The 27,317-nt window shown below is 40.4% G+C and overlaps 1 protein-coding gene across 1 annotated transcript in view; it reads left to right on the forward strand.

Moving 5' to 3' along the window:
- Window positions 1-451: 451 nt before the first annotated feature.
- The window catches only part of ANO5 (anoctamin 5), a 60,362-nt gene continuing 33,496 nt past the window's right edge, over window positions 452-27,317 (forward strand). The window contains exons 1-3 of the mRNA XM_075711915.1: window positions 452-521; window positions 14,999-15,069; window positions 21,801-21,848. Coding sequence (XP_075568030.1) covers window positions 461-521; window positions 14,999-15,069; window positions 21,801-21,848 — 180 coding nt within the window. The 5' untranslated portion in view covers window positions 452-460. The remainder of the gene's footprint in view (window positions 522-14,998; window positions 15,070-21,800; window positions 21,849-27,317) is intronic.

The raw sequence follows: 27,317 nt of genomic DNA on the forward strand, positions 1-27,317 counted from the left end.
TTTTCCAAAATGGCAGCGCGCACACGCTGGTGAGTTAATGGATTAAGGCGGTTTTTCCCAGTTTGCCTTCGGTCGTTTCTCTTTAGGTAGCGGAAAAGCTAAAAAAGGGGTTTAATTGGACATCTTGCTGAGGTAAAGGCCTTTTCTAAAGGCCTGAGGGAACGAGCCGCGCCCCGATCCGGCGCGGTTCCCGCCCGAGGGCGGCCGACGGGCGGTCCCCGCCCGTCGGCCGCCCTCGGGCGGGAACCGCGCCGGATCGGGGAGGGCCCCCGGTTTCCCCTCCGTCCTCCGGTCCCCCCCTTCTCCGTGCCCCGCCTCTGCGGGCAGTGCGCATGTATGGGGCGGCTTCCCAGCCCCTGACTCACCCCCCCACCCCCCCCCCCCCTTCTTCTCCCATCCGCTCCCGGGAGGTATTCCCCCGCCGCGGGCGAGGAGGAGAGAGAGAAAAAAGCGGGCCACCATGAATCGTTTGGGGAAGAAAGCGAATGAGACCCTTATCGAGATGGCTCTGTCTGCGGATGGTGAGATGGTGGGGGTGGCGGGGGGGGGGGGAATCGCTGCTTTGTGCCGCCTCTCCCTCCGCCGAGTGGCGACTCCTGCCCGGTGGCGACTCGGGGCCCGGGGAGGCGTCGCGGGTGGAGGCAGCGGCGCGTCCCGCCGGCGGACGGGGGCCTGAGGGTGCTGGTGGGGGGGGTCCCGTTCCGCCCCGGGCCTCTGCAGGCAGCCGCCTGGGAGGTGGGGTTGATCCCGGCGGGCTCCCGACGCCGCCTGAGCCTTTTATCCTCCGGCCTGCGCTGAAAACGCCGACCGCCACGCACGTTTGCGTGAGCCTGAGCACTGTTCGCTTAGGTCTTCAGCAACCCGACGTAACCCTTGAACAAAAAACGGTTCCTACATCAGTACGCTGCTCAGAAGCAATACTAGAGGCAGCCCTTAATTTCTATTTTTAAACACGCTTCAAACGCAAAGGTCGCCTTTGCCGAGCAGCAAACTCCTAGCCTTTCGCAGAGCACTGGCTGGGTTCGGGCTGCGATAAGCTGCTGTCGGCCAGCAGCTGAGGTTACCATTACAAGAAGGTTCAGAGCGCACCAGGTCACCTCGCTTCAGAAGGTGGGAGCAGCCCCTCTCCTGCCCCGCTCCGTCCGGGATGCTCCGGTACCCGCTCAGCTGCGCGCAAGGCCTCTGCGCCGGTTCCAGCACAGCCGGCGGGTTTGTGCTGGGGCCTTCCTTTTTTGTCAGTATGTAATGTAATTACTTATAATAAATGTGGTAATAGTACGAGTTCGTGAAATAACATGACGCAGATGCTGAGCGTGTATTTATCAGCACCTCACCTGGCAACATGAGTCAACAGTCAGATCAACGTAAGATAGTATGTTGGTATTTTCAGAAAGATTCTGAGATATTTAAAAACAAAAGAAAAACGCTGACCTAGAAAAATTTCTTTATGAGAATCGTGCGTTGCCATCAGTCCTAGGAGTGAGGATCTTAAAGCAGGAAAGAACCACTGAGAGCTGGGTTGGCTGCTTGGGTTGAATGTTTTCCCCCACAGCTTGACTACGCTGTCTCTTTCAGAAAAACATACAATGCCATTTCAAACACCTCGAGCGCTGGTGTAAAATCACAAGTTTCAAACTATTTGACAGTCTTGTTTCAGAGAGATACGACAGCAGATAATGACTGAAAATTATCCAAAAGAACCTGTTTACAGAGACAGCAAGGGGCGGCGTCCAGCTGCGGTGAGGCAGGCGTCCGCAGCAAGTGTCAGACGAACGTTCGCCCTCTCTGCGAAGGCCCGGTGGAGCTGGCAGACTCGCTCAGGAGCCGAAGCAGATGGGTGTCACAGCCTCTTGGCCAGCAGTGCGTTTCCCAAGTCTTGCGGGGAGGCCTGAGTCATTGCCCAGCCTGCTGCCTGCGAGCAATGAAAAGTGCTTAGACTGAGCTGCTCTAGCCAGTGGTTCTTCTGAAGTAGCTTGAGACTGAAACATTTTTGCAAACTGTGCGATAACCATTTAGGGAATGGTGTTGGAAGCTAGCTTTGTAAACTTAATTCTGCAGCATTCAGTTTTCTGATGAGCATCTTCTTTTATAGTCATAAACATTGAATATAAGGAGATTTGAGGGGTTTCAGTGAATGAGGATCATTTAGTAGGATTTGCCATACAATAGCACATAATTATCCATACAAAATCTTACACCCGTTTGATTCTTTTTTTTTTAATCAAACACTTTTCTAAAACAGAAACAAATTGAATATGGGGTAAAGTGAGTAGACTTTATTTAAAGTTGACATTAATTTATTGTCCAAAAGTCTCTCAAGGACAAAAAACCCCAAATCTTCCTTAAATTGTCGTTTAGAAAAGTTAACAGTATGCATATATTGCCACTGGGACTTCTTGTAGGTCTAAACATCTGCTTTGTGCTTTTAAGGAACCAGATAGCCTCTTAAGGAGGCTCCAAGCTATAGATGTCAGACGTGCACAAGCAGAGTCTGTGTGAGTCAACAGGAACAAGGCAGAAGCAAAAAACATCTGCTACTTATTTTCCTTAAAGATGTGTTCGTATTTGGATAGTACCTGTGTATTTAATTCTGGTTTACTACTGCATTTCATTAAACTTGAATGCTGAGGAACAGGTTGTGGGGGTGAAAAACTACTTACCAGCAGCAGAAAGTTTAGCTTGCAGAGTCTGTGTTTAGAGACTGCGCCAAAACTTCTACCTTGAAGGAAGCTTTCTGGCTTCCTGTTGAATTACATCCACGTGAGGTAATAACTTCCATTTTTGTGTGCGTGATTTTGCTTTCTGCTGGAAGATGTGTGGCATTTACTTCAAATATTAAAAACTAAGAAAAGTGAACTTGCAAAATCAGAATGTAAATATTACAGAGGAAGGAGAGAAATGTTAATGCTGTAGTTGTGGGATATATCCCCAAGACGGTGGATCTTCTGGAAACTCGTAATTGGCTCCATGCTGTGGTTTGAAATACACTGCCTGTATACGCATGGTTCCTTTTTCAAAACTTCCAGGAGTCTGGCTTGAACTCGAAATGCTCTAAGACTGATCTAAAGTCAAACGCTTACTTAGGTTGGTTGTCATCTTGCTCGTGTTCCCTCTGAGAAAATCAGCAAAACATTGGGAAAAGCCGATGGTGTGACTTGCAAATGGCGCTTGTGCCAGTGTGTCGGCTTCTCATAATGCCTCAGCATTCAGGGCCAAATGCTGCTGTCGTTTGATAGAATGATACTTCACTTATTTAATCAGAATTATTATGAGTCATACTAGTAACATAAAATACAGGCCTCTGTTCAAAACTACATCTGTCTCTCTTTACTGGAGCAATGTATGTAGTAATTTCTGATCTATTTGTGGAAACGGTGAATGGGATATCATGTTCCCACAGGGCTAAAGCAGAGGGTTTGTTAACATGAAAGCTTTTTTTTAAAGATTATTCCTAAGTAATAAAATAAAAGCTCCAAGAAATTTAGACATAGTTCAGAATATAAAAGGCAGGGGAGAAAATACTCCTTTAGACCAACCAACGTGTAGTTCCCGAGTGGAATTTCTTGTGGCTGCGATGTGTCACTGCGGGGGCACAGCGTAAATACAGGTTGGTTATCGGAAGGTTAACCTCCTTTTAACGGAAAACTCCAGGAAAGCCTGCTTTTGGGAACTGATCCCAACAGCTTGCACAATACCGCCTTATGTATTTTTCTGTATACACGCTGTGGTGCTTCTAATAAGAAAATGAAAAAGTCAAGCCCATTCCACCACAGCTATTAAATATGGAATTTATCCAGAGATTGAGTCAGTTTGAAAAAAAATACTCTGCTTGGACTGGTGACTGAGACAATGCTTTTCTTTTAGATGAGGACCCTGCAGATGAGGTTAAAGTCACTTTTATACCCTCTCTCTGCAGCCTGGTGAGTGGCAAAGCAGAGCAGCTCCAAAGGAGGGATTAAGAGTCTCTCGCATGCCTTCTTAACCCAGTGGCAATTATGTGGGAAGTTCAGGCCATGCTTCGGAGAGCTGGGAAATACAGCTGAATTCCCTCAGGTATAGAACTGAGCAACCATCCTGCCCATTGCAGGTGAATGCTGCTTAGCCTCCATTTAGAGAAGGAGTCTGCAGCTTCACCTTTTTGCGGAGAAAATGAAAGAAAATGCTCTAAAGCTGTTTCTCCCTCACACGGGTTCCTGGAGGAAGGGCTTGGTTCCAGCTGCAGGCAGAGGTTCTGGGCTGGGAATGCCAAATAAATGCTAAGGAAGCAACTAAAACCCAGATGCAGTGTAAGGCAGAGATGTTCTCTCGGTGTTTCCCTCCCAGGCGGTTTCCAGCTAAGGTACTGTCTGGTGTGGTGTCCCTTTCTGAGGTACTGATAGAAAGGCAGGTTTCTGGTCCATATGGGTTTGATTTACTTTTTTTTTTTAAAATAAAAATTTGGCTTTTGATCTGAGTAAAATTTAAAGTTTTGAAAGTATAACTACAGCTGGAAAGTTTCCAGTCTTTGCTGCTGGTCAATGAAGTTGTGCCCTAAGTATGGTGTCGACCCTGGAAGGTTTTTGTAAGTAATTCTTCTCAACTTACAAACAGAATTCAAAGTTACTTTGCTTTTCAAGCTTTTATTTAACAGGTGCATTAGCAGCGTGTGTTGAGAACTGAAAGCTGTGTTAAAATGTGAGTTTTTGCATTGTGGAAAATGCTCTACAGAAATGAGATCATGATCACAAAATGGAAGGGTGCTTTAACATCTCTGTACAAATGATTCATAGTTACTATGATGCAAGGAAAAGCTAGGATAAGATATAAGGGTGCTACTGAAAGTGTGCTTTTAAAACTATGCTGATAACTGTTGGCAGATATTTTGGAAAACAAACAAACAAAAACCCCCAAAACCAGAAAACCAAACACCATTGTCTTCATATTTCGTATCTGTAAACTAATTAATGAGTTGTGTATATATACATGGAGGAGAGTACAGTCATGTAATATAAACATGTAATTAAGAAGGTACAGGTAATGTAAAAATGTGGCAAGAGTTGTTGTGTCAGATGTTAAGTGGCAAGGTAATAATGCAGTGAATGTCTCTACTGGTTTTTTATTGTTATCTGGGGGCTGAACTGAAGAGCAGTATAGTTGCCAGGTTGTGCTTCATTATCTAGCAATAATTTCATTATATTTGGTAGTAGCTTTTCACATGCATGTGTATATAAATATGCAAAGGGGAAGGAAGATCCTTGTGTCATATTGCTAGGGATAGTTCTTGCAATTACAGTTACAGAAGGATTTTGAGGTGTCAGCTATCTGCAGAAAGCTGAAAAATACGTCAGGAATTATTTATAGATTAAACACTGTAGGGGGGAGGAGTTGATTCTAGGTTGGGACTTGGTTACTTGGATTATAATATAGAGATGTGTGGTTTTATTTGAAGGGCCTCCTGCAAGAACCTACAGCTGTTAAACCTGTGGTGTTCATTGCTTTAGTCTGATGCATGCCAAGAAAAGGTATGCTAGCAGGTTAGTCGGCTGCTGCTGGTAAAAAGGTGCAGAAAAAGACAGGATGCCTAAACCAATGCCAGAAACTTCATGCCTTGTGCAACTGTGCTGACATGCATTGTAAGCGCAAATTACCTCTCTTAATGTAACATAAGACAATTCTTAACTTGCCTATCTGGGTAGGCTAAGGGATGGAGCATGGAAATCTATGTGTAAGTATCGTTCTCCAGAAGAGCTGAAAGAATATCTTAATTCCATACCTGCAATACTCATATTGCAGTAATCCAGTAAAGGCTTCTGAATCTATTTCTGTGTATTCAGAATACATCCACGTGTAAATTTGGATCGGTCTTTTCACACCATGTCAAGGCAGAACTAGCACGTATTCTCACGCATTGTAGGCCTGCCTTCAGTCTCTCTTCAGCCCCTGTTTTCATCATTGGCTTCTGCTGAAGTAGGGTTCCTGCTTTAGTTGTAACTAGTGCCCAAGAAATGAGGCAAATTGTCTTAGGTGCTGTTTGCACACTTGTAATCTGGAATTTTCAGTAGATCCTATAGATGAAAGGGTTATGGGATTTACTACTTTTTCTTTTTGCATTTGTAGTATAGTAGTCTGTTACAAATCTGACCATTAAGAATAAATTAAGAATAGGCCAACATTTGATGTTACTTGTGTTAAAAGACTTCATTCTAGGCTACTGTTTCAAATCAGACCTTTTTCCTAGTGCACATGGATCACTCATTTACACACAATGGTATAATATAAGCACCTCATTATTTCATCTTGTTGGTTTGCTTGGGTCTTTCGGTGCAGTCAGAGCCATTCTCCACTGGTTCTTGGTGAGGACCAGTAGAGGTAGTGAAGTTCCAAATGCTGTTTTTTAGGAAGTGAGAATATCTTTGGGTGAAGTGCAGTCTTACACTCAAAATCCCAAGTGATCCCTTTGTTTTACTTAGCAGGCTCCCAAGGGTAAACATGAAATCTGAGGCCTTTGGCAAGATAGCAGAACCCCAGCAAGCCATGTGGGTAGGGCTTGTGATGCAGATGGCTGGCCTTTAATTTTCTGCACTAGCCCTAAATTAGAAAGGTCCCTGCGGTTTGTTATTCAGAGAGGTTGTCTTAACTATCAGGTAGGAAATCAGAGAGCCTATGTTTGCACAACTTAAAGTGTGCTAGAAATATACCATGCTAACAAGTAATGACTAGCAGAGGTGGTTTTGAGGCCATTGGCAAGTTGGATGCCTTTGTGTACTTCAGTCCTGTTGATTGACTGGTGCTTACAGAGAAGGCTTTAAGGGATGGGACCCATCGTCCGTTGCCCTGCTCGCTTTCTTGACTGATAGCAACTGTTTCTCTCTGGGGTCAGTATATGACTTCCAGAGTTATTCTGCCGTCCTTAAAAGGAATTTGGACAGAAAACATCTTGCCAACTGACACTTCAGAAAAAAATTTTTTTTGATGGGATTTGCTTATAAAAAGTCTTTCTGTACCGGTATATTTTTATGTTGTTGAGTATGAGAAATTGGAATACTTAACCTGGTGAATACAGTAGCAAAATTCTCAATGACAGATTTCACTGGAAGCATAAGCAAAACAGCATTGAACTAGGTAGAGCATGAGGACCAGAATGAGCAAAAAGTTACAGGTGAACTTGGCCATCTGAAATTAAATGTCCAGGTAGCATGAAACTGAGGAATACTGCCAGAGGACAGTAAATTCAAGGTGTAGGTTTTTATATATTGGTTTTTACTTTCTTAATAAATGTACAAGTCATGTATGTTCCTAGCTTATGCTAAACTTATCCCCACCCTTTTCACTATTTCCGTGTCGTTAGTTCCCTGTTCATGTATCGCTTTTCTCTTACAGTGTCTATAGAAGATCTCCCATACAAGGATGGGAATGTACTGTGTGGCCATGGGATGAGTAGTATGTTGGGCCCTCCACTCCTGTTGAAAACCTGTGTATTGCAAATGCCAAAAGATATCAGAGATTGTGTTGCTTCAGGGTTACATCAGCGATTGCAGTGGAAGTTGGAGAAATGCATTAGTGAATAATGCTGTAAGATTTTAAGTGTGCCTCTGGGAACACTAGGAAAGCAAGTCTATAGCTAACACTTTTTGAAACGCTTGTAATTCCCTCAGGCTGTGACAAAAAACGATATCACCATTCCCCTTCCTTCATCTTTTCTTGAAGGAGATGTGAGTGCACCTGGCGCTTTCATATATGTGCAAGGCCATTGCCCGAGCTGTTTGCCTCTGCAGTCAGCTAGTGCTGATGAAATCTGGCCCTGCACATATAAATAGTCTAAGTGCAAACAAGCACAGCCGTACTGCTTCATGAGTTGTCAGGACTTCTACAGTCTAGTATTTTAGCACTCTGCTCTTCTGAGTTTTATTTGCTGTCCTATTCTGCTTGCTGACATGCATCTTAATGCTACACAATTTAAAAATACCTGACTTTATCCAGCTATCACTGGTCTGGGCTTTCTTTTTCTAATTGTATTTGAACCTATTAATCAGTTTACATGTGTCATTCTGCAAAATGATGACACCTGAAAGGTATAAGTGCTAACTTCAGTGCTCACAGCATGCTTTAGTTCTTGTCTACTACGGTAATGGTTATTGCCTTAACCGCATTAGAATGCCATTCAAGTTCTGTGTTACAACACTGTGCTTGTGGTTTTTTGCTAAAAACAGATTTACACAACTTTTTTTTTTTTCCCCTCCTTTTTTTTAACCCAGTGCCTTTTAATCAAAAGGGAGGTTTCATGGTTCTTTCAAAGGAAGGCAGCTGAGGGTAAACCTCAGTTCTGATTTAAAATACCTTTTTACTATACTAGAGATTAGAACAGAGGACTTCATGTCCAAATGCTAAATGAGATTTTTTTTACTGTTAGGAACAGATTTCTCTTTGTATATTTATTCCTATATAAAGTACTGTTGTTTTTTCTTTTACTTTCTATGTGTTGATAAATACCTGTTCTCTGGAATTGCTTGCTTAATAATAAAATACATGCTGAAAATTATTATGTCTGTGAAGCAGACTATACTTGAATGCAATCTTTTTTTTTTTTTTTTGAAAGGGGATCATAAAGTTCTTTTTTAAAATGTTCCCAATAATTTTTTTTTGATTTACTGATAATTTAATGTTTGCATTGTTAAGGAATAGTTTTAAATTTTTCAGAGCAGCTCTGAGTGTGCGTAAACCAGCACTTCAAGCCTAATTTTGAGATAGAATCTTTGGTTCAGCAGTGCAGTTACTACTCTTCAGATGATGCCAGGTGAAATAATAACACTTTTTGCTTGCTCAAGAGCCAGCATACTAGGTGGGTCCTCAGTTCCCCTGGGCAGCTCAGTCCTCCCGCTCTGGGAGGGTATGGTCAGTGTACGCATAAATTTAGTTAAGTCATTTTAAAGCCATGTTTTTCTTAGATATGGAAGCACAATAGTCATTATGAAGTTTACTTGGAATGAGTGACGTTATTCTGGAAAGATCTTTGTTTGGTATGCATTTTTGTTAGTGACTCAGTGCTGAATCAGACTCCTTATCAAAGATGGAAATGGGTGAGAGTAGATCCTGCTACAGCAGGAATCCCGTGGTTATCTTTTGCAAGCAAGGGGCACAGTACCGTAAATGGTGCATTGATTTAGTGATAAATAATCATATTTTAAATTGAATTATCTTTTCTGTCAGGCAGGCCCTGTTATTGAATAATGGCAGGGCTTTATTAAGATGGTAACTTCAAGACATCTAGGAATAAAATTTCCTTTCCTTGCTTGGTAAGAATGAGTATTAGGAAGCTTCTTCATAGTGTAAAGTAGCCACAGGGATACCTACGTGTGTAAACGGACATGCCGAAGGCATCAGACGTACACAGGACGGTATGACAGGTCTGAAAGTTGTTTTTATCTGCTTGGTTTTGTTGACTGAAAGGGATGCTGTTACTGTGTCTAAGTAAACCATGGAAATAAATGGAAGCAGTATTTTGGAAACAATGCTGAAAGTAATAGCAGTACTAGTAGTCATACTGCCTTACTGCTGCTACACAATAAACCGTTTGTCAGCACCTGCCTGAGAATCCTGGCTGACTTTGCCTTTGGAGTAGCTCTGTCAGAGGTCTTAGGGGTGCAAGTGCAGATGATTTTCTAGTTTTAGTAGCAAAATTCAGCTATTCGGCTGCCACTTGGCTTTAGAAGCACCTAATATGTTAACACTTTTACTGGTAGAAAGACATCTACTGAGAGCTCTACTTGGTGCAGATGAATCGGGGTGATAGAAGTTGAAGGAAAGGAAAACTTAAATGCCTTCTCTTGCTCGGTTTTCTGACACAGAGCTGCTCTGAACTGTGCCAGGCTGCAGCATCTATGCACCAGCTGCTCTGTGCCCAGCTGTACCTTTAGCGCAGCATCATCGGCCAAGCTTTTTTTCTTCCTATCTGCCAGGAGACCCAGCTTACCTAAGGATGCTGGAGTGACATAGATCATCATCTTCCAGGGAAATTGCTCGTTAGGTACTGTTAAAGATGCTAGACCATCCCAGGCTGCACTTTTGCTAGTAACTAAAAAAGCCAAGGATTTTTCATTGGCCTAGAGGATGAGTAGCACAGTCCAGCACGTCCATACGGCTAGACTCCCTTCTTCCCCAAGCAGGGCAGACCTCTCCAAAGACCAGAACTTGGCCTGTGGTGTCCTCCAGAGTGTGTTTCTGCTCTTTCGGGGAGAGTGCAAGAAGCAAAAACCTGTTCCACAATGTGCACTGATAATTAAGTCAAGTGAGCAGTCCTGTGGTTGGGCCCCTGTCTTGGACCTTTTATTTTCCTAGTCAAGGCACAGCTGTTGTGACCAGGACATGGCCTGGAACAGGTTGCATTTCTCCCAGAGAATGTGCAGCTCATTTTTGGTGCAGAGGGATACATTGCTGGTCCCGTGGCATCATTGAGCTGTGCTGCTTACCTTGCCCCAGCTATCAGAAAATAGGGGGCTACAGGAGACCTTGATTTACGACGGCATCCTTACTTTTTTGCGACAGCACTCAATACACTTATTTGTGTTTTTTGAGGTTTTGTAAATTAAATTAAACAGCACTTGTTGACATAAAACAAGCAGCTCAAAATAAATTCTTGCAGGTGACTTTCATTTTTAATTTTATAAAGCCTGTATTACCATTGTAGTCATCAAAGAGAGTTTTCCACTTTCTGTCATACTGTCCTATAAAGGGAAAGTAGGTCATGCATGTGGTCTCCCATCCATTTATCTTATTTTAAATATGCGCTGGCCAGTTGTACCTGGACAGCTTGTGTGCCGATTCTGTAAATTGCAGCTACAGTAGCGTCTTTGGAAAACCGTGAGCATGTTGGTGTCTAGACCGCTAAGGGTTTTTGTGTTTCATCATGGAATGAATAGGAAGGTTTTGAAGGATGACTCTCTGATTCCTGAAATACTGATCATATTAAACCACTTCTTTTAACCAGTAGGTCCAGATGTGGACTAAAATTCCTTTTATTTTTTCCTAAAACGTCAGATTTGCCATGTAGAAAAAGAAAGTGATTCAGGCACGAACAAAGTTAAACTACCATAGAATGACTAGTCACTTCATTACACAAGACGACATTTTTCATGCTTGTTACAGAAATCATAAGATTGCACTAATAAAAGTACCTTTTTTTGTGGGGTAGACTACTTCTATTTTAAGAGGTGAAATCAGTCTTGATTATGTTCTCCAGTCTTCAGTTCTGAATGTTGATTTCTGTGAGCTGTTTTGGATTACTGTTGATTTGATCATCTGGGTCTGTAATTGAAATAGAAATGGTCTGTAATTCTTAGGGGTGGCATCCTGAAAGTTTATAAGTAGGTTGCCCTGCGGTAGTGCATAGTTTGGGACAGCATATGTTAATGCTGCAAAATTACAGGCCACGTGAAGCTCACTTATTTCCAGTAATGTGCAAACTCCCAAGACACACATATTTAAGGAGTTACAAATAGCTGTGTGCGGAACTATAAGGCTGTTGGAGGTGACAGTTACATTGGGAAAGAGTTATTTCTTTCAGATGGGATATGTTCATGCCCATGAAAGGCTGATGATTTGAATAAATATTAAAATTATGTATGTTTGAAACAATTTTAATGGGTTCTGATAGTCATAGTGTGGTTCTGGGATTAATTTTGAACAAAAAATTTGGAAGGAGTGACTGCAATTTATACAAACAAATTTTGTATTGAAGGGCCACATGTTTAGTAGGTGTCCTCATTCGTTCTTGGTGTGCAGGCGTTTCTAGATCTCTTTACATGCAGCAGAGCGTTGAAGAACAAGGTGGTTCCGTTAAATATGATGGTTATATCAGAATATTATTGTTTTACTCTATGTTTAGATACAAAGTAGTAATTTCTGGAAGAATTTTAAAGGTGTTTTCTTGGCTAGCAGAAACTGTTATTGTCCCCTCTGCTGCTGACAGGGGAAAGTGGCATCTGTGTTTGTGTTGCTGGATGAGGTGCCTGGACAGAAAGGTGAATGTTGGTGTTTCAAGAGGAACCTGCTCCGTGCTTTCTGTCTAGGCCAGAGTCTCTTGTTTCCAGGGCTTGTTCTTTTGTTTAGATATAGTGGCCATATTGTAAAGGATAGAGGAGGGATTATTAAATGGGTTCATGTTAAAAGTGGATTTTACTTCTGGTTCTTACTTAAGTGTTTTTTCCTTTTAAAGATGACATTGTGATTCTCACCAAGTTCAAGCCATCGTGGTCAGAAGGTATTGTACTAACGCGTGTTACGCCTTCCTCCCTTCTGTGTGTGTCCTCTGTCTTTTTTTTTTTTTTTTTTTCTGCTGAGAGCCTCTTGGAAATCAGACTTAGTTTATATGAGTCATTAATATCACATAATGAGCCAAGCTTTTTTGCAATGTGATTTACAAGTCAATTTTTAGCTCTCTGTGGGTAGCTCTCTTGGTGAAGAACTAATTGGGCATCTCCATTCCTCGTGCTTGTTGCAATTCTGGGTTGCAGCTCCTTTATACCTTCCTACATGACTTGGAAAGGCATTTCTTACACTGCTTAGGAACCTGTTTATGTGTTTTTCATGGAGTGAACGTATTAAGTGTGGCGTACTTCTCAGTTAATGTATGTTTTGCATTCTCTTTTTGCCGCCTTGTGTGCTGCACTAGGGTTACTCAGTTTTATTCCCCTGGATCAGAGATACCAAGAGGGTTTCCTTTCGCAAGTTGCATAAGCAATCAGCTGTGGTACTGGGAGAGCATTTACAATGTAGAACTCTGAATTGTGCTTGTTCCTGAGGTTAAACTTTCACGACTACAGAAAGGATAATCCAGAAAAAAACAACGCCAAGGCTGCTGTTGTAGGCGGTGGAATCAGTTCAAGTCCTCTCAGCAGCATAGGCAAATTGAGCGTTACTGCTCCAGGGACAAGGGTGCCAGGCTGCCGTGGAGGGTTGTGTGACCAAATCTTTGGGCTTTCCGCTCCTGGGCTCGTTACCTTTGGCCAAAGCTGCAGCAGCCACCTGCTTCCCAGGGCTGTAGGCAGAGCAGGCAGCGGAGCGTGGTGCTGATGATGATCCCTTTCTTCATCAGGCAGCGGTCTGCTGGGCTGGGCGGCTGCCACGTTGCATATGCTTAGAGCCAGCCCTGTGTGAAGGCAGACCCTCTGCCTAGGAATATCCTTGCAGAAACAGTTTCTCAAGTAAGTTAGTCTGAATATTTTGATAGTTGTTTTTTGAGTCAAGACTTCTGTGTTCTTATTATAATATTCTCCCGTTATGTGCCATTTGTTTGTCGTACATGTTGAACGTTTGTGCCATGTTGGGAGGCGAAGTGAATTCAGTTCTGTGCTGAAACGGTTCCTGTGAACCTTTTCTGTGTTTGGTGATCTGTCTTACAGCGTAGTCCCTGTACCATTTATGATATATATGGGTAGGCAGAATGATCCCAAATTATTTACTTCCACGTTAACTCTTTAGAGATTGCTTAACACTGGTCTCCCAACTTGTATCAGCGTATGCAATCATCCTTCTACAGATGCGTGAATAAAACTTAAGTGTTCAAATTATATCAACTGATACGGATTTTGCAGGCATAGTTTGCTTTAGCAAAATAGCATGCAACAGCTTTGAATGTCTTAGCATTCGGAAACTTCATTATATGTTATATACCATTATATACTATTGCCCACATCATAAGTACAGTTACAAATTACAGAGATCATTTTCTGTAAGTGAACTTAGACACAGCTTGAGAGCATTTTGTTTCCTCTAATTTTTTTCTTTTAAGTAGCTTATTATAGATTTTAGAAAAAACAGTTTATATCCTGCCTGGATGCAATTTTGACATCAAATATTTGCAGGTTACAAAAAAAAAAAAAAAAAAAAGGTAGGTTGGCTTTATTGGTAGGACTGATCTAGCCATAGTTGTCCGACAGTGGTCCAGTCTAAGCTGTGCTAGTCAGTCTGTCCAGTCTAAGCTATACCCATCAATACTTCCTTGCTGTGTGATGAAGAAAGGAGTATGATGAATCCTTTTTTTGAAAGAGGCTTATTAGATGCCTGCTCTAGATTGTGATGAGCTGTTTTCAAAACTGCTTATCCTTTTCTATTGGTGGTGGAGTTATTTAAATGCCTGATTTAGGAGGCTGGTCTGTCTTTCTAATTAGCAGAGAACATGGTTGTTTACAAGAACTTCTTGGAGCAGGAGCCTAGTTTATGGGCTCTGAATTGCTCTCCAGAGGGAATTGTTGGCAGAGTAGGGTCAGAGCCACAAACCCAGCAAATGTCTCAGTATGGTTTAGGGGTCTGAAGATACTCAGTGTGACTGTTCCCTATAATGTTAACATTTAAGTAACAGTGTCCTTGGTGGACTGACTATATTTGCAGGAAGTCATGTCAGAGTTTATTACTGTTGATAAAAAGAAGGTAGGGTTTTTTTGTTATTTGGTTTTTTGTTTGGTTTTTTTTTTTTTTTTTTAAACAGCAAGAAGCTTGGTAATTTAACTTGATGTTACTGTTCTTGATCCTGTCACCATATCTCCATTATGTGGGCATCTGTAATCTTGAGGTTATGCACCATTAATCCCTTAGCGACAGCAAAAAAAAAAATCAATTTCTAGCAAGCAACCCCAAAGATAATTGAACTTTCATAACTGAGGCAACAAAGCTCCAGGTGTGAGACTCTTATAGACAGTCACCTATCAGACATTTGAGACAAGAAAGAATTTTATCTCCTCAAATACATGATGCTGACAGATTTTTGTTTGTCACATTTAAAAACGTGTTTCTGTGACTGCGAGGTTATAACCAGGTAGTGCAGTCTGAGTATATTGTGTCTTGCAGCGTTTTTTCCCTTCAAAGAACCATTCTTGAAGATTTTAAGTAGCTGCATATTGTTTTCCAGCTTTTGCTTTTGCTTGTTCGTAGTTCCATGCCTTCAAGGTTCACTTCATTTTCAGATACAATCATATTTTAAAATAAGGAATGTATTTATGTGAATCTTTCTTTCAATATTCCTTAGGGGAAGAGTGCAATGGACCTTTATGTGAAACAATTTCAACTGCAGGATCAGAAGTCCCAAGCAGCTCTGAGGTAAGGTCCAGTACAGATGGTGTTAACATGCTACTGGTAGGAAGAAAGAGGAATAGCTGCTGCGAAAGAGAGAATTAGTTTTAAAAATAATACTTCTTTTTGATTGTCTTATACCTCCTTTTTTATCCGTGTAAACATTTTCTTCCTCTAGTGTTCTGAAGGAGCAAAACCATGAAAGTAACACTGACGCTCATTGAGTCTTGTAAGAGACTTACAAATGTTAGCGCTACAGAACAGTAGCAGCAGAAAACCGTATGAGCCTGACAGTGTTTCCGGTATCATTCTTGAAATGAATCACATGATCATTTAATGTTTCAGCAATTGGAAAAACATAATGCTTCTGCACAAACCCGCTTTGTTTTATGCTGTTTATGTTGCTGGCTTGATAGGGAAATCAAGGCACTCTTGCATTCCTCTGCTATAGGAACTTTCTGACAGTGCAGCAAGATATATGAGAAAGCAAATGAAGATTTGCATTATAAGAATACCTCTTCCTTGCAATGTGTGCAATCCAAATAGCATCATAAGCTATTCACTTTTTCACAGTACCTCATTGCTTAATATGTACAGTATATGATAGCTTAGGTAGTGGTGTGTGGCTACTATTCAGTTAAGAAACAGATTTAAAAAGAATATTGAAAATATGCGTTCTTGAAAATGGTATTTTATTTTAATTTCTGTTGTCTGATTTCTTTATTATAGTTATTATATGCTTAGGGGAAGATAGGAAGAGTTTTAGATAGGAAAAGAAATAGGTGCTCTGTCAGAGTAGTGTCTCATACTTGCCATGAGTACTCATCAGAAATTATGTCTATTGAATTGAGTGTTGGAAAACGGTAGTCGTTCTGCTGAACTTCTTAAAAGTAAAACATGTCCTCACCTACCTCTAAGAGGTAAATCTGGAGATGGTCCTGTGAAGACAGAACTCAGAAGTGCTTCCTAGATGACACAGACCTTTATCTTGCTAGCGCATGCAACCCTATCATCTAAATGTTTTCATAAATCTGCCAGTTCCATCTTAAAAATTGTTAGTATGTTCGCCCTGCTACTTTCTCAATCTGTTGTAGTAGTTGTAATCTTTTTTTCTCCAGGAAAGTTTTCAGTGAGCAGGCATATCAAATACTTCACTGAACCCTGGGCAGATATGATCTCAAATTATAGCGTATGAATCATCATACCATGATAACCATCAGAGTCTGAAGCTGATTCTGAGTTCCTTGTGAGTGTCTCTGACTAGGTGGAGATGACTATTGCACCAAAGCCTGAAAGAATTCACTTGATGGCGTAGGATGTAGGAAAAGGCAGGAAGCATGGGAGAAGGGATGCAACACATGTATCATATATGTGGAGACATGGGATTTGAACCTTGTTTGAAGGGCAGAAGATTCATGATGGGGTGGGAAAGGAGGCTTTGATCTTCAGCACTTTCTTGTCTGGGAGGTAATCTCCTTATGAAAAATATATCTGGTTACCCTCTCAAAAATCTCTTCTTGGCAACTTTATGCTGCCTTTTCTCTTGTTTTCTACTTATGTATGTTCCTTATATATTTTTTTTCCTTCATAATTTGTTCTTAAATATCACCAGGTATTGTCATATTAGCAATATTAGTGCGTAGTTGACTTGATGACTCAGGCTTTTTGTTTTGTTATTTTCTTCTCTCCCTCTAAGAAGGTGTGGCTTATTTGGCTTTAGATAGTTTGTTTCTCCAGATCAGTCAGCTGGTTATCTGATGTTTGCTTACATTTAAGTTAGTACTTTTCTGTGCTTTGTGTTATCCTGCCCCATGTCCCCCTAATACAGTCTCATTTATTTGAGTTTTGCTTTCAATGCATTAGCCACACAGAAAGTTACAGAGTTACTCTTAATCTTCTTGCCCAGTTTCACTCTTGTATCAGCCATGACAGGCTTAGCTCTTGATGATTAATGTCCTAGATACTCAGGTTAAGTCTATCCTTAAAGTTTTTCCATTAATTCCTTCTAACAGTAAGATAACCCTCACTTTTTTTTTTTTCATATAATGCTAATCCTTTATCTTCATGTGCTGTCACAACTTCAGTTTTCTACTCTATAAACTGGAAGAATTTCTTTTCCCTCAGTTCTTCACTAGGCTGCCTCTTTTCATCCTTGATGCATTCCCATAGGAATTGAGCAGGGTCATCTATCCTGGCATGAAAGACAAGCCATGGTTTTTTCTCTTTTCACCAAGACCCTTTTGAGCTCAGGTCAACATGCTTTGTGCTTGTTTTGACAGATAGCACATTTCTCTATTTTATAATTCTACTCTGGTGATAGGCTGGTAACTTTCTTGTTACTTAACCATGTACTTAACTTTGTTCTTGCAATTGGAAAAGATGAACACTTGGAAGTCTTAAAACAATTTAAGTCAGGTAATTTTAAAATAGAAATGGGATTCATTCATAAAATGACCATTGGGAAAGAGTGAAATGAGTTTACATTCAGGTCACAACTTCATTATGCTTGGGCTGTCTTTTCTTCAGGAAGAGATGTAACATACAACAACAGTATGCTTCTGCTCAGCAGTAGGGAGAAAAAGCTACGGCCTTATTGTTGATTTAGTAACAGAGGAGGGGGGAAAAAAAGAAATCTAGATTCAAATGTGGAGAGCAGAAAACAATACCTATCCATAATTCAGTGGCATTTTTTTTCTTTTGAAATCCATAAAGGAATACGTGATTTGTAAATAAGGAGTGATGCAAGTAAAACAAAAATGAAGGTGAAAAATAGTCTGTAGTGAAGCCTGCCAACATATATACAAAAGTCAGATGAAGTCTAGGACTCAAAAAGCGATTGAGTCTCTGATCAGTGGTGCATTTGGTCCTTCCTTATGATTTTGCATTTGTGCTCTAAGCCACTGCTTCTTCCCTACTTTTGCCCTGTTTCTTTATTTTATCTGCTTCTTGTTGAGTCTCCTTATTTTTTTTCTTTTTAATCTCCCACAAAGACAAAAGAAATGGGATCGCTTGGAGTTCAATAGCTTTTCATGTTACAAGCCTTCTAGCATGCATCATTTCTAGATGCTTTGTCTTGCAGGGAGGCAAGGAGATGTTTTCAGCCAAGAGCAAACTGGAGAGGGGAAAAAAAAAATGGATACGATAGGGATATTTTCAAATAGATGCTGCAATGGGGACTGCTTCAAATTATGTCATTGTTAAATCAGTAATTCACAGACAACCACTTCTGTTAGGGATAGGCAACTGTCCTAATTGACTCTCTATGTAGAATCTGTCTGAATCAGTCTTTATGAAGCTCCTGTTCCAAGAAGTACATAAATGCCTCTGAAAGTCCTTTCAAGCAAATTGGAAAATGAATGAAATAAAAACTGAGAATCTGTTTTTCCTGTGTGCTTTATAATTATGCAGAGAGAGCAAGCTAGAAAAATATATAATGGTGCAATTCTGCTTTGATAGCACGTTGTATCTCTGTTCAGTGGTTGTCATTATTTGTTCAAGTTGCAGAGTAAATGAGGGTGAGGCCCACTGACAAAATAGAGTTTCTATTCTTAAGAGGGAAGAAGGCCAGTTAAATAATTCAAGATCAGAAGAAAGCTTAAAAAATTGAATTTATATTAAATTTCCTGATAGTAAAATTTTAGGCCATTCAAGTGCGATAATTGTAAAATTAGTACAGATTTTATGGAAGATTGAAGCATGACCTAGTTTGTCATTTATCAACATCTGTAAGAGGTGTATACTGACGACTGTTTGTCTGCTGTTCCAATTAAGTAGTATAAAGGCACTTAAAATGTTTGCTTTGTACGTATGTGGACCCTGAGTTTCTCACCCTCATAAAAGGCAGGTTGTTTCACTACTCTGACTAAAGCTGCAGAATAGTGCCCTGTTGTAGCTGTGAGAAGGTAGGAATTAATTTTGCACAGTTATACATGAAATTTTCACCTTTTCTGTTAATTTCAGACCAGTGAAATGCTCACTAAAAATTTCTGTTAATCGGGATTTTCCATATGGTAATTTGACTGTGAGAAAATCTGAGAACAAGCGGTCTTTATTTAAGCCAGGTTAGCAGAAGTAGATTGGCGGAGCTCCATCAAATGTTCTAAAGCAATGCACTTTACCAAAATTAGGGGTATGGCACAGAGATTTTTTTTTTTTTTGAGCTGCAGGTGTTCTAAATGAATTGATTTTTTTTTTTTCTGAAGAAACACCATCATAATGTACATTACTTTACATGCTTGTTCATTTTTTCAGTTCAGACCAGTGAGTTTTCAAGTAGAGAGAAACATAAAATACCATTATTAGTATTGTGAAGACAAACCAAATCAGTTTCAAAATCTAGAACAAAATACAAAAAGTCTTCTTTGAAGTGTAACTGGAAAACACAATCTGAGGAATATTTTGGGTGGGGAGAGAGAGAGCGCATTGAAGACTTGAGAGTGGACTCCAAAGTATGAAGGACCAGCCCAATGCTGCTGCCACCACTGCCAACATTTATTCTAGGTTTTCATCTCAATAGAGTTGGACTATTGGAGTCTTTCTGAAAGTGCTGGTTGGTTCTTGTTTTGGGGGTCATGTGCTACCAAGAGTGGAACCCCTTTGTGCTGTACATAGACTTTGGCATATGATGAAGAAGTGGTGTGTCTCTACAAGAGTTTTTGCATTTGAAATGTGCAGGAAAAGATACGTTGACTGTTACCAGTTTTACAACACTTAACCCCCATGACTTGAGCTAATTAATTTCGGGCAGTTGTATCGAGAGCAGGGTAAGTTCCCTAGTTTAACAGGAAAGCCTTTCACAAAATGCATGGGAATGTACAAAGGGGTTTTAGCAGCTGGACTCTGCCAGCTGTGTGTCTTCATCTCATAGTTTAGTCTTTCACTAAATGTATTAAAATTTTATCTTGGAGTGAAGCAGTGTGGGCAGCATATGAGGGCCACTGGGTGGCTAAAACCCGTATTTACATCTAATCATGGAGGTGGGAGGCATAGGGATGGAGAGGTGGAAGAAAAGCAGATGGAAGGGAGCCAGCTTGGACGGGGAGTGTGTGCAATGGAGAGGTCGGGAGCCGGTGGGCAGCAATGAAAAGCAAGGCTGCACTCTTATTGATATCAAATTTGTACAGTACTTTCACGGCGGGTATTTTCAGTGTATAATTGGAGAAAAACTTTCTGCTTAAGTGTCTCAGTCCTTATTTCTCTACAAACAGTGTGGTTTTCCCAGTAGCATCAGTGATGTGAGAATTAGACTTCTAAACCCGGTTCAGACTATCTTAGGGTAAGAGCACAGTGCAGCTATTTATATTTGCACTGTTTTTCATGTGGATTCCTTGCGAAAAAACAGATCAATCTTTCTGTGTTGATTTGACTGAATTCTGAAAAGGACATTTTTATTTTATTTAGATAAGCAAATACTCAGAGATGGTATCATTAAGAAAGAATGTAAAGATGTATGTATTACTTGCAATGTAAACAGGAACAAAAATAGCGTGTTTGTTTCACAAAATTATAGGAATGGACCTGTGTGGTCTCTCTCAAGTAAAATTGTGATAGAAGTGAAAAATACTCATTTCTAATTTCAAAAATCATAGATAGTACTCTATGAAAATTGGATTTGGGGAAATATAGTTTTTGAAATATTACAACTCTAGACAAATAAATGATGATACACTAATGAAATGAAATTAGTATTCTGCTTCTGTTGAAAGTTAATTTAATTCCATAGAGAACCGTGGTATTTTCATAATGCGCTTGCACTATTTGGTTTCACTGTTTAAACCTGTCTGTGGTTTGTTTTCAGAAGCAAACCAAAAGAACAGTGTGAGAAATGACTAACAGAATTAGATATTGCAAAACAGCTTAGGTCTTGCAAACCATTATTCGTTCCAATAGCGAAGCCTGATATCAAAATCCCTTGGTCACGCAATCACGCACTTGTGGGCCAGTACCCCAGATAGCTTATGGATGTGTCTTTGTAGGATGGCTGTGCTCTGCAGAGTCCTCTGCTGTTGGTATTCCTGTCATCCCTCTGTGGAGTCTGGCCAGAGGACATTGCAGCACCCTCCAGGCCCACATACAGGAAAACAATGAGCACGTGGATCTCATACAATTACAGTCAGGGTAGGACCTCACCAGGCACGGATCAGAACTGGAAGCTGGGAAGCCCTCATTAGTCTCATTAGGTATAACTACTACAATTACTGATAGCAATTTGCCTTGTGTACACTACGGGATGAATGATTTGTCTCCTCGCATTTGTTTTCCTTCAGTTTGCATGGTGTCATTTCAGTTTGTATTGAAAAAATAGCAAAGTAAGGGGTGCCACGTTTGTTCTGAATGCAAGTGCAGCCGTCTATGCTATGTACATTTTCTCTCTTTGATATTAAAATAACAAAAAGTACTGTTAAAAGTTGTTCTTTATCAGCTTGTAAACAGAAATCTGTGCCAAATTGTTTAGACTTTTTTATAATGGAAATACTGAGGAATACTGTACGGCTTTTATTGAAAGTTATTCATATTTTAAAATCAATATGGACCATGTAAAAGTCAGTGGCATAGGCTAGAGACGTGGCTCATCTGAGGAAGTAGAGGTTTATTTAAACTTCGACTATCTAGACTGAAAACCCAACTATCGCTCAGAATAGCTTTTCAGCAACTTAAACCAGAAGCTACACAGTTTCTTCTGAAATAGCCTTTTATTTTAAAGCATCCTTTGCATCATCGCTAACAACATTATGTTTTTCCCATGATGGCACTGGCAGGGCCTAAACAGCACTGAGACTACTTTACTCATCCCTGAACATCAAGTGGTAAGCAGTAAGCAATATTCATGCTTCCTTGCATGAATTTGTGTGGCGTCTTCTATTGCCATATGCCAAAAAGTCCCTCACCAGAAAATTTTCCAGTTTCAAGGAAGCCATCCTTCCAAAAAGAATTGTTTTTCTAGCGTATAAAAATGAATGCGGTTTTGAGTTTATTCCTAGTGATGGCTTAAATGATAAAGTCAAGCAAATCAAAAGGATAACAGACAAAATTGAAAAGTATTGGTGGAGTAAACTGGAAAGTTTGCTTTTTTAATCGTTGTTTTGGTGTGATGGGATATAGGATATATTCTGACTATGGTGTTATTAACAAAGGTGGGATTCCTTTTTATCATAATCTGGAGCGCTCTCTGAGTCAGCATGATACTTTTAAAATGTTTTAAAGAGCAAGAAACAAACACTGACACCAGTTGAAATGCGTTGCCTTTTTTTTCTTATCGTAGTAAGTAATAAGGAAAGGCTCAAAATATCTTCTTATTGAAATTCACCAACAAGATAATTGTATTAATTGTCAAATATATCCGAAAACTTAACATAACCATTACTTTTTTATGGAGGAAAAATAATTACAAAAATTCATTTAATATAACTGAAGAAGTACATGCTGAGGTATGTTAAAACTGTCTGCTTGCTTACATCGGGCTCTGGTGTCTTACATTAACACATACGCTCTCTTAGCATATGTTTTATTTTTCTTTGTTCTGTTCTTGTTTAATGTGGTTTTTTTATCCAGAGAGGCTTTTTCTGCGCATTTAAATTTTAGTGCAAACATCTTGATGCCTTACCTGCTTTGAAATGCATGTTTTCAAGCTTTCAGATTTTCATGTGGTTCAAAATTGGAACACAAGAATGGTAAAGGTGGAAAAAGTAGCTTGCAAGTTTTAGCTACAAGAAATACGCGGGGTTTTGTGTTTCTTTGAATGGGAAAGGCTATAGTTTTGTATGCAACTTTGTAGCCTGCATGAAGCGTAACTGGAAATTGGGATGTGTGGTGTTAAGAGTGTTGTTAATACACTTCTTTGAAGTGGGTAAGCACTTCAGTTGCGTGGATTCCTCCAAGGAAGAGTATTGAAGAGAACGTCATGCAAAGGGGATCTCTGGTACAATGGGAACGGAGTTTACTGTGCATAAACCAGGAATTTGCCTTTTTGATTTTCAGTAGAGTGCCTGTATATTTTCGTATGTTGTGGAAATGCATTTCCAGGAGCTTTTTGCTTTTGGAAATAAATTTTACCAAATGGTTATATTTAGCACAGCAGCACTTGAATCAGCATGTTTCTCGTATAGCTGTAAGCATGTTTAATTCTGTGAAAAGGGGGTATATAAATATTCTGTGTGAACTGGGGACCTAAGTAAGCATGATAATTTTGTTTTTAAGCCTACAACTTAAAACTTTAAGCCTGAATATTTCCGACCCTTGCAATTATGGAGGCTTTTCTTGTATTTTTATTGAGCTTTCAAACCCTTATATTTTTGCCTGTTTCTGTATTCTGAAAATTTTTCTGCAGTTGATTGTTAATTCATAAATTAACTAATTGCTTTGTAATATAGTTATTTTGGTTTGTTACAATGTCTGTGATAAAAACTAATTTGCCTGTATGATTATTGAAGGTATGTAGTAAATAAAATAAATACTTGGTTTGTAGACTGTATCTTGTAAGTAAGCAAAATGTTGCAAATCAACTTTATTTTGTAGTTTCTGGCAGTCTTCTTGTCTGGTAATCTTCGACTATGATAACCTAACTCCTAGATGTGCTGCTGGGGATCATGTTATTGATGTAACTTCTCAGCATACCCGTTAGTCATAGCCAGAGATTCTTTGCTGTACTGTAACTCTAATGAAGCTAATGTATTGGGTTCCTCCGTCGCAGATTAGTGTTAGTTACTGCTTTGTTACTGAAATTGCTGCACTAAAGCATCTTCCCACTCTGAGAAACAAAAAGGAGAAGGTGGAGGATGCTGAGGTCCGAACCTGCAGTCCCAGCCCTGTGAGGTGGGACGCTTGTGAAGCCTTGAACTTTGGGAAGTTGAAGTTGAGAAGTGCGTTTCCAAATGTAGGCCCCTAAGAAACTTGCAGTTTTCTGACTGAATATTAATCTGAAAAGTATTGCTCTAAGCCAAATTCCTCCGTCTTTGAAGTACGGACATGGAGAGGGCTGGGATATTTGGTAGCAAGGTGTATTTGGAGGAAGCTCTGTTGCCTACAAGGAGAGAGCTGTGCTAAGTGGCCTGTAAGGACATAAATTTCCTGTTAGGTGGATGACCAGAAATAGAAATCCCTCCGAGTCCTGTGAAAATACACAGGGTTAAATCATTCGGGTATAATCTGCAAAATGCATTTGCTTTTCAGGTACTGTGATACCATTAGACCACCGAAGGCTAGCTGATTATACTGACCGAGGCCAGCTGTCTGCGTGCTGTGGTGGGCCACGGAAATGTTTACCGCAGTCTCTTCAGCTTCAATCCAAAGTCGTTTCTCTGAAGCACTTTCTGTCCTGGTGTTTAGCGGTTGATGCCACATCCAGCAGCTCACTCTCCCCTCTCCTGTTCGTGGTGACTGGCTTGTTTGCTTTGGCCCTGGAGAAGCGTATCTGTGGGAGCCAGGTGGCCAAGTCCTGCTCATCAAATATTTAGCAGTGTAGGAGAGTTTTGATGGATTTGAATGTAGCGTGCGACCACCAGCCAGCGCTTACACGCTTTACCCGAACCAGTTTGGGCAGAACTGGACGTGGCGTGTTACAGCCTTACTTTGTCTTGAGCTGTTTATTTCCATACTGACATCTTGGTCTTTCCTGTAACCTGGCCTGTTTCAGTCAGGATTTCCTACTGCAGGGCTTTAGTTCGTGTCTAAAGTGAGGACTGCGAGTCTAGGTACTTGGAGGGTTGTTTGGTTGAACATGGTCCCATACCCTGACCTCCACTGGATGTCTAGACCGAAGTTACCGATTATGGGGTAACTAGAAATATATAATATAATTCTCTATGAATCCAGTAAGTTTGCATTTATGTAGCTTCTTGAAAAGAAAATTTAGCTCTTTGTGATAGACCGTTACAGCATTCAATTAGCCAATCTGTCCACAGGCTATGAAGTCGCTTAGTTCTTATAATTAGACTGTTAAAACTGAAAGTTACTACAGGAGAACAGGAGGGCAGTATTTGTTTTTGAACAAGCAGTTTTTGCAAACTTGCTTTGTAGCTGATGGATTTATTCAGCTTTTTGGAAGCACTGGTAAATGCTGAATGCTTGCTTGCAGTAACACCATTTCATAGAATCATACAGGGACTTGGATTGGAAGGGACCTCTGGAGGTCTCCTTGGCAAACCTCCTACTCCAGGCAAGGATGACTTCAAACTTAGATTAGGTTGCTCAGTCAGGGCCTTGCTTGGTCAAGCTGTGTGATCTCAGAGGAAGGAGGTTACGCAGCCTCTGTGGGCAACCTGTTGTACCTGTTCCCACGCAACCACACCCTCACATCCAGTAGGAATTTCCCTTGTTGCAACTTGTGGCTGTTGCCTCTTGAGTTTGCACCATATGCCTCGGGGCTCCATCTCTCCTGTAATTCCTCCGTGGATATTATTCAAAAGCTTCTGCTTGCTATTTGTGCTGCATTGGGAAGTTTTAATTTGGTTACTTGTGTTCCAGAAGGTACACGTCGCAGAATACCTGCTCTGATGAGGTGTAACTTCATTTAATAACTGCAGGTTGTCTAAGATCGATTAATTTGAATACAGTTCTAGAAAGAGCTGTTAAGAAATAAGATGTACTAATCTGTAATGTTTTACGATTCACTGATGCAACCAATGCAAATTACTAACATTTTACATATTTTTAAACCTGTAAGTGCATACGTATGCACAGAATTGCATGAATATGCAAGACTAATCTTGTTCTTCTTGTGAAATCCAAATGCAGCAAAATGGAAAGGAATAATTTATGGGTTTAATAAGTAGGCTCGTCACTATCCATGATGAATAATCCTAGGTACAGAGAGAGAAGTGATAAGTATTCCCCCTCGCAAAGCAGATCCAATGGTGAGTACTGCATCTTCTTAAATTGATAGTCAGACCTTTAATGACTGAGCAGGATTCTGGTACATCTTAGAAAATGAGCAAACTTTGGTGGCACTGAAGATAAAGTGTTACTTCAGTTGTATGGAGTAATCTAATTATAACTATGCTACCCAAAGAATTTGGGACACTGCTTTGGCAGGAGCTTTTCTTGTAGTAAATATTATTGATTTTTTTTTTTTTTCTCTTTATTTATATGGATTTTGTTAGTTCACTAGGACAATGTCTGTGCTTGCGTAATCTCTGTCTTTTTAAATTAGTGGTTGGGGTGCTCTGTTTTTAGGCAGATTCCCAACACTGTAAGTTGTTAGAATACACTTTGGTGTTCACTTACTGAATAATTACAGTACTGCTGATGCTATGTAGATGTCAGTATGGTTCTATGCACTATGTTAATTTGATTAAATTAACATCTAAACAGTTGCAATTTGCTTGTAGTCACAATTACATTTACAAAAAAAAAAAAAACAAACCACCAAACCCTGGAAGCACAAAACAAAATAGGAAAATGCTGTTTCTTTTGTTTCCTTCTATTGGATTCCATGATTTTTGTGAGCCTTTTAGTCTTGCATGATTATGTACTGCGTTTGGAAGCAAAAGCATTTTCTGAGGTAGCTGACCTGATTTCAGTCTTACGAAGTAGCTTACTTCAATTGATCTGCTGTAAATATTTCTCAAGAAGAAAAACAACAAAAAACCCCAACAGAATTGCCAAAGAGGGAAGGCAAAGAGAGGATTTCTTCATTCTGAGGGTGGTGAGGCACTGGAACGGGTTGCCCAGAGAAGCTGTGGATGCCCCATCCCTGGAAGTGTTCAAGGCCAGGTTACATGGGGCTTTGAGCAACCTGGTCTAGGGGAAGGTGTCCCTGCCCATGGCAGGTGGGTTGGAACTAGGAGATCTTTAAGGTGCCTTCCAACCCAAACCATTCTATGATTGCAGCATTTTCAGGAAATCATTTCTTCTAGCTTTTTTGTGTCACTTCTGATTTGCAACACAGTGGTTTGTAGCTCCCCAAAGGCTAGGATAGCTTCAGAAATACATGAATTCTCCATAATGCATGGATGGTCCAAGTAGGCTGCTATCTGGTTTCAGCGGTTACCAGTGTGTTTAGTGAAGACTCAAAGTTGTGCGACTATGGAACAATAGGGATCTTCAAATAGGCTCAAATTTAATAAAAAAACTAATTGGAGTTAAATGCATGTCCTGGAGTATGCGGGTATGATTGCTTGTAATTTTGTCAGCTCTGGAATTATGTGGTTGCCATTTGCCTTCTTCTGTCCCAGTGGGTCCAACCTAACATGAGCATAATAGAAACATGCCTGCACTATTCATTAGCCAGTGCTTGTTTTGTTACCTTTGCATTACATTCAAAAAAACTTTCTTATTGT

The sequence above is a fragment of the Pelecanus crispus genome, chromosome 6 (genome assembly GCF_030463565.1).
Source record: "Pelecanus crispus isolate bPelCri1 chromosome 6, bPelCri1.pri, whole genome shotgun sequence".
Classification (NCBI taxonomy): domain Eukaryota; kingdom Metazoa; phylum Chordata; class Aves; order Pelecaniformes; family Pelecanidae; genus Pelecanus; species Pelecanus crispus.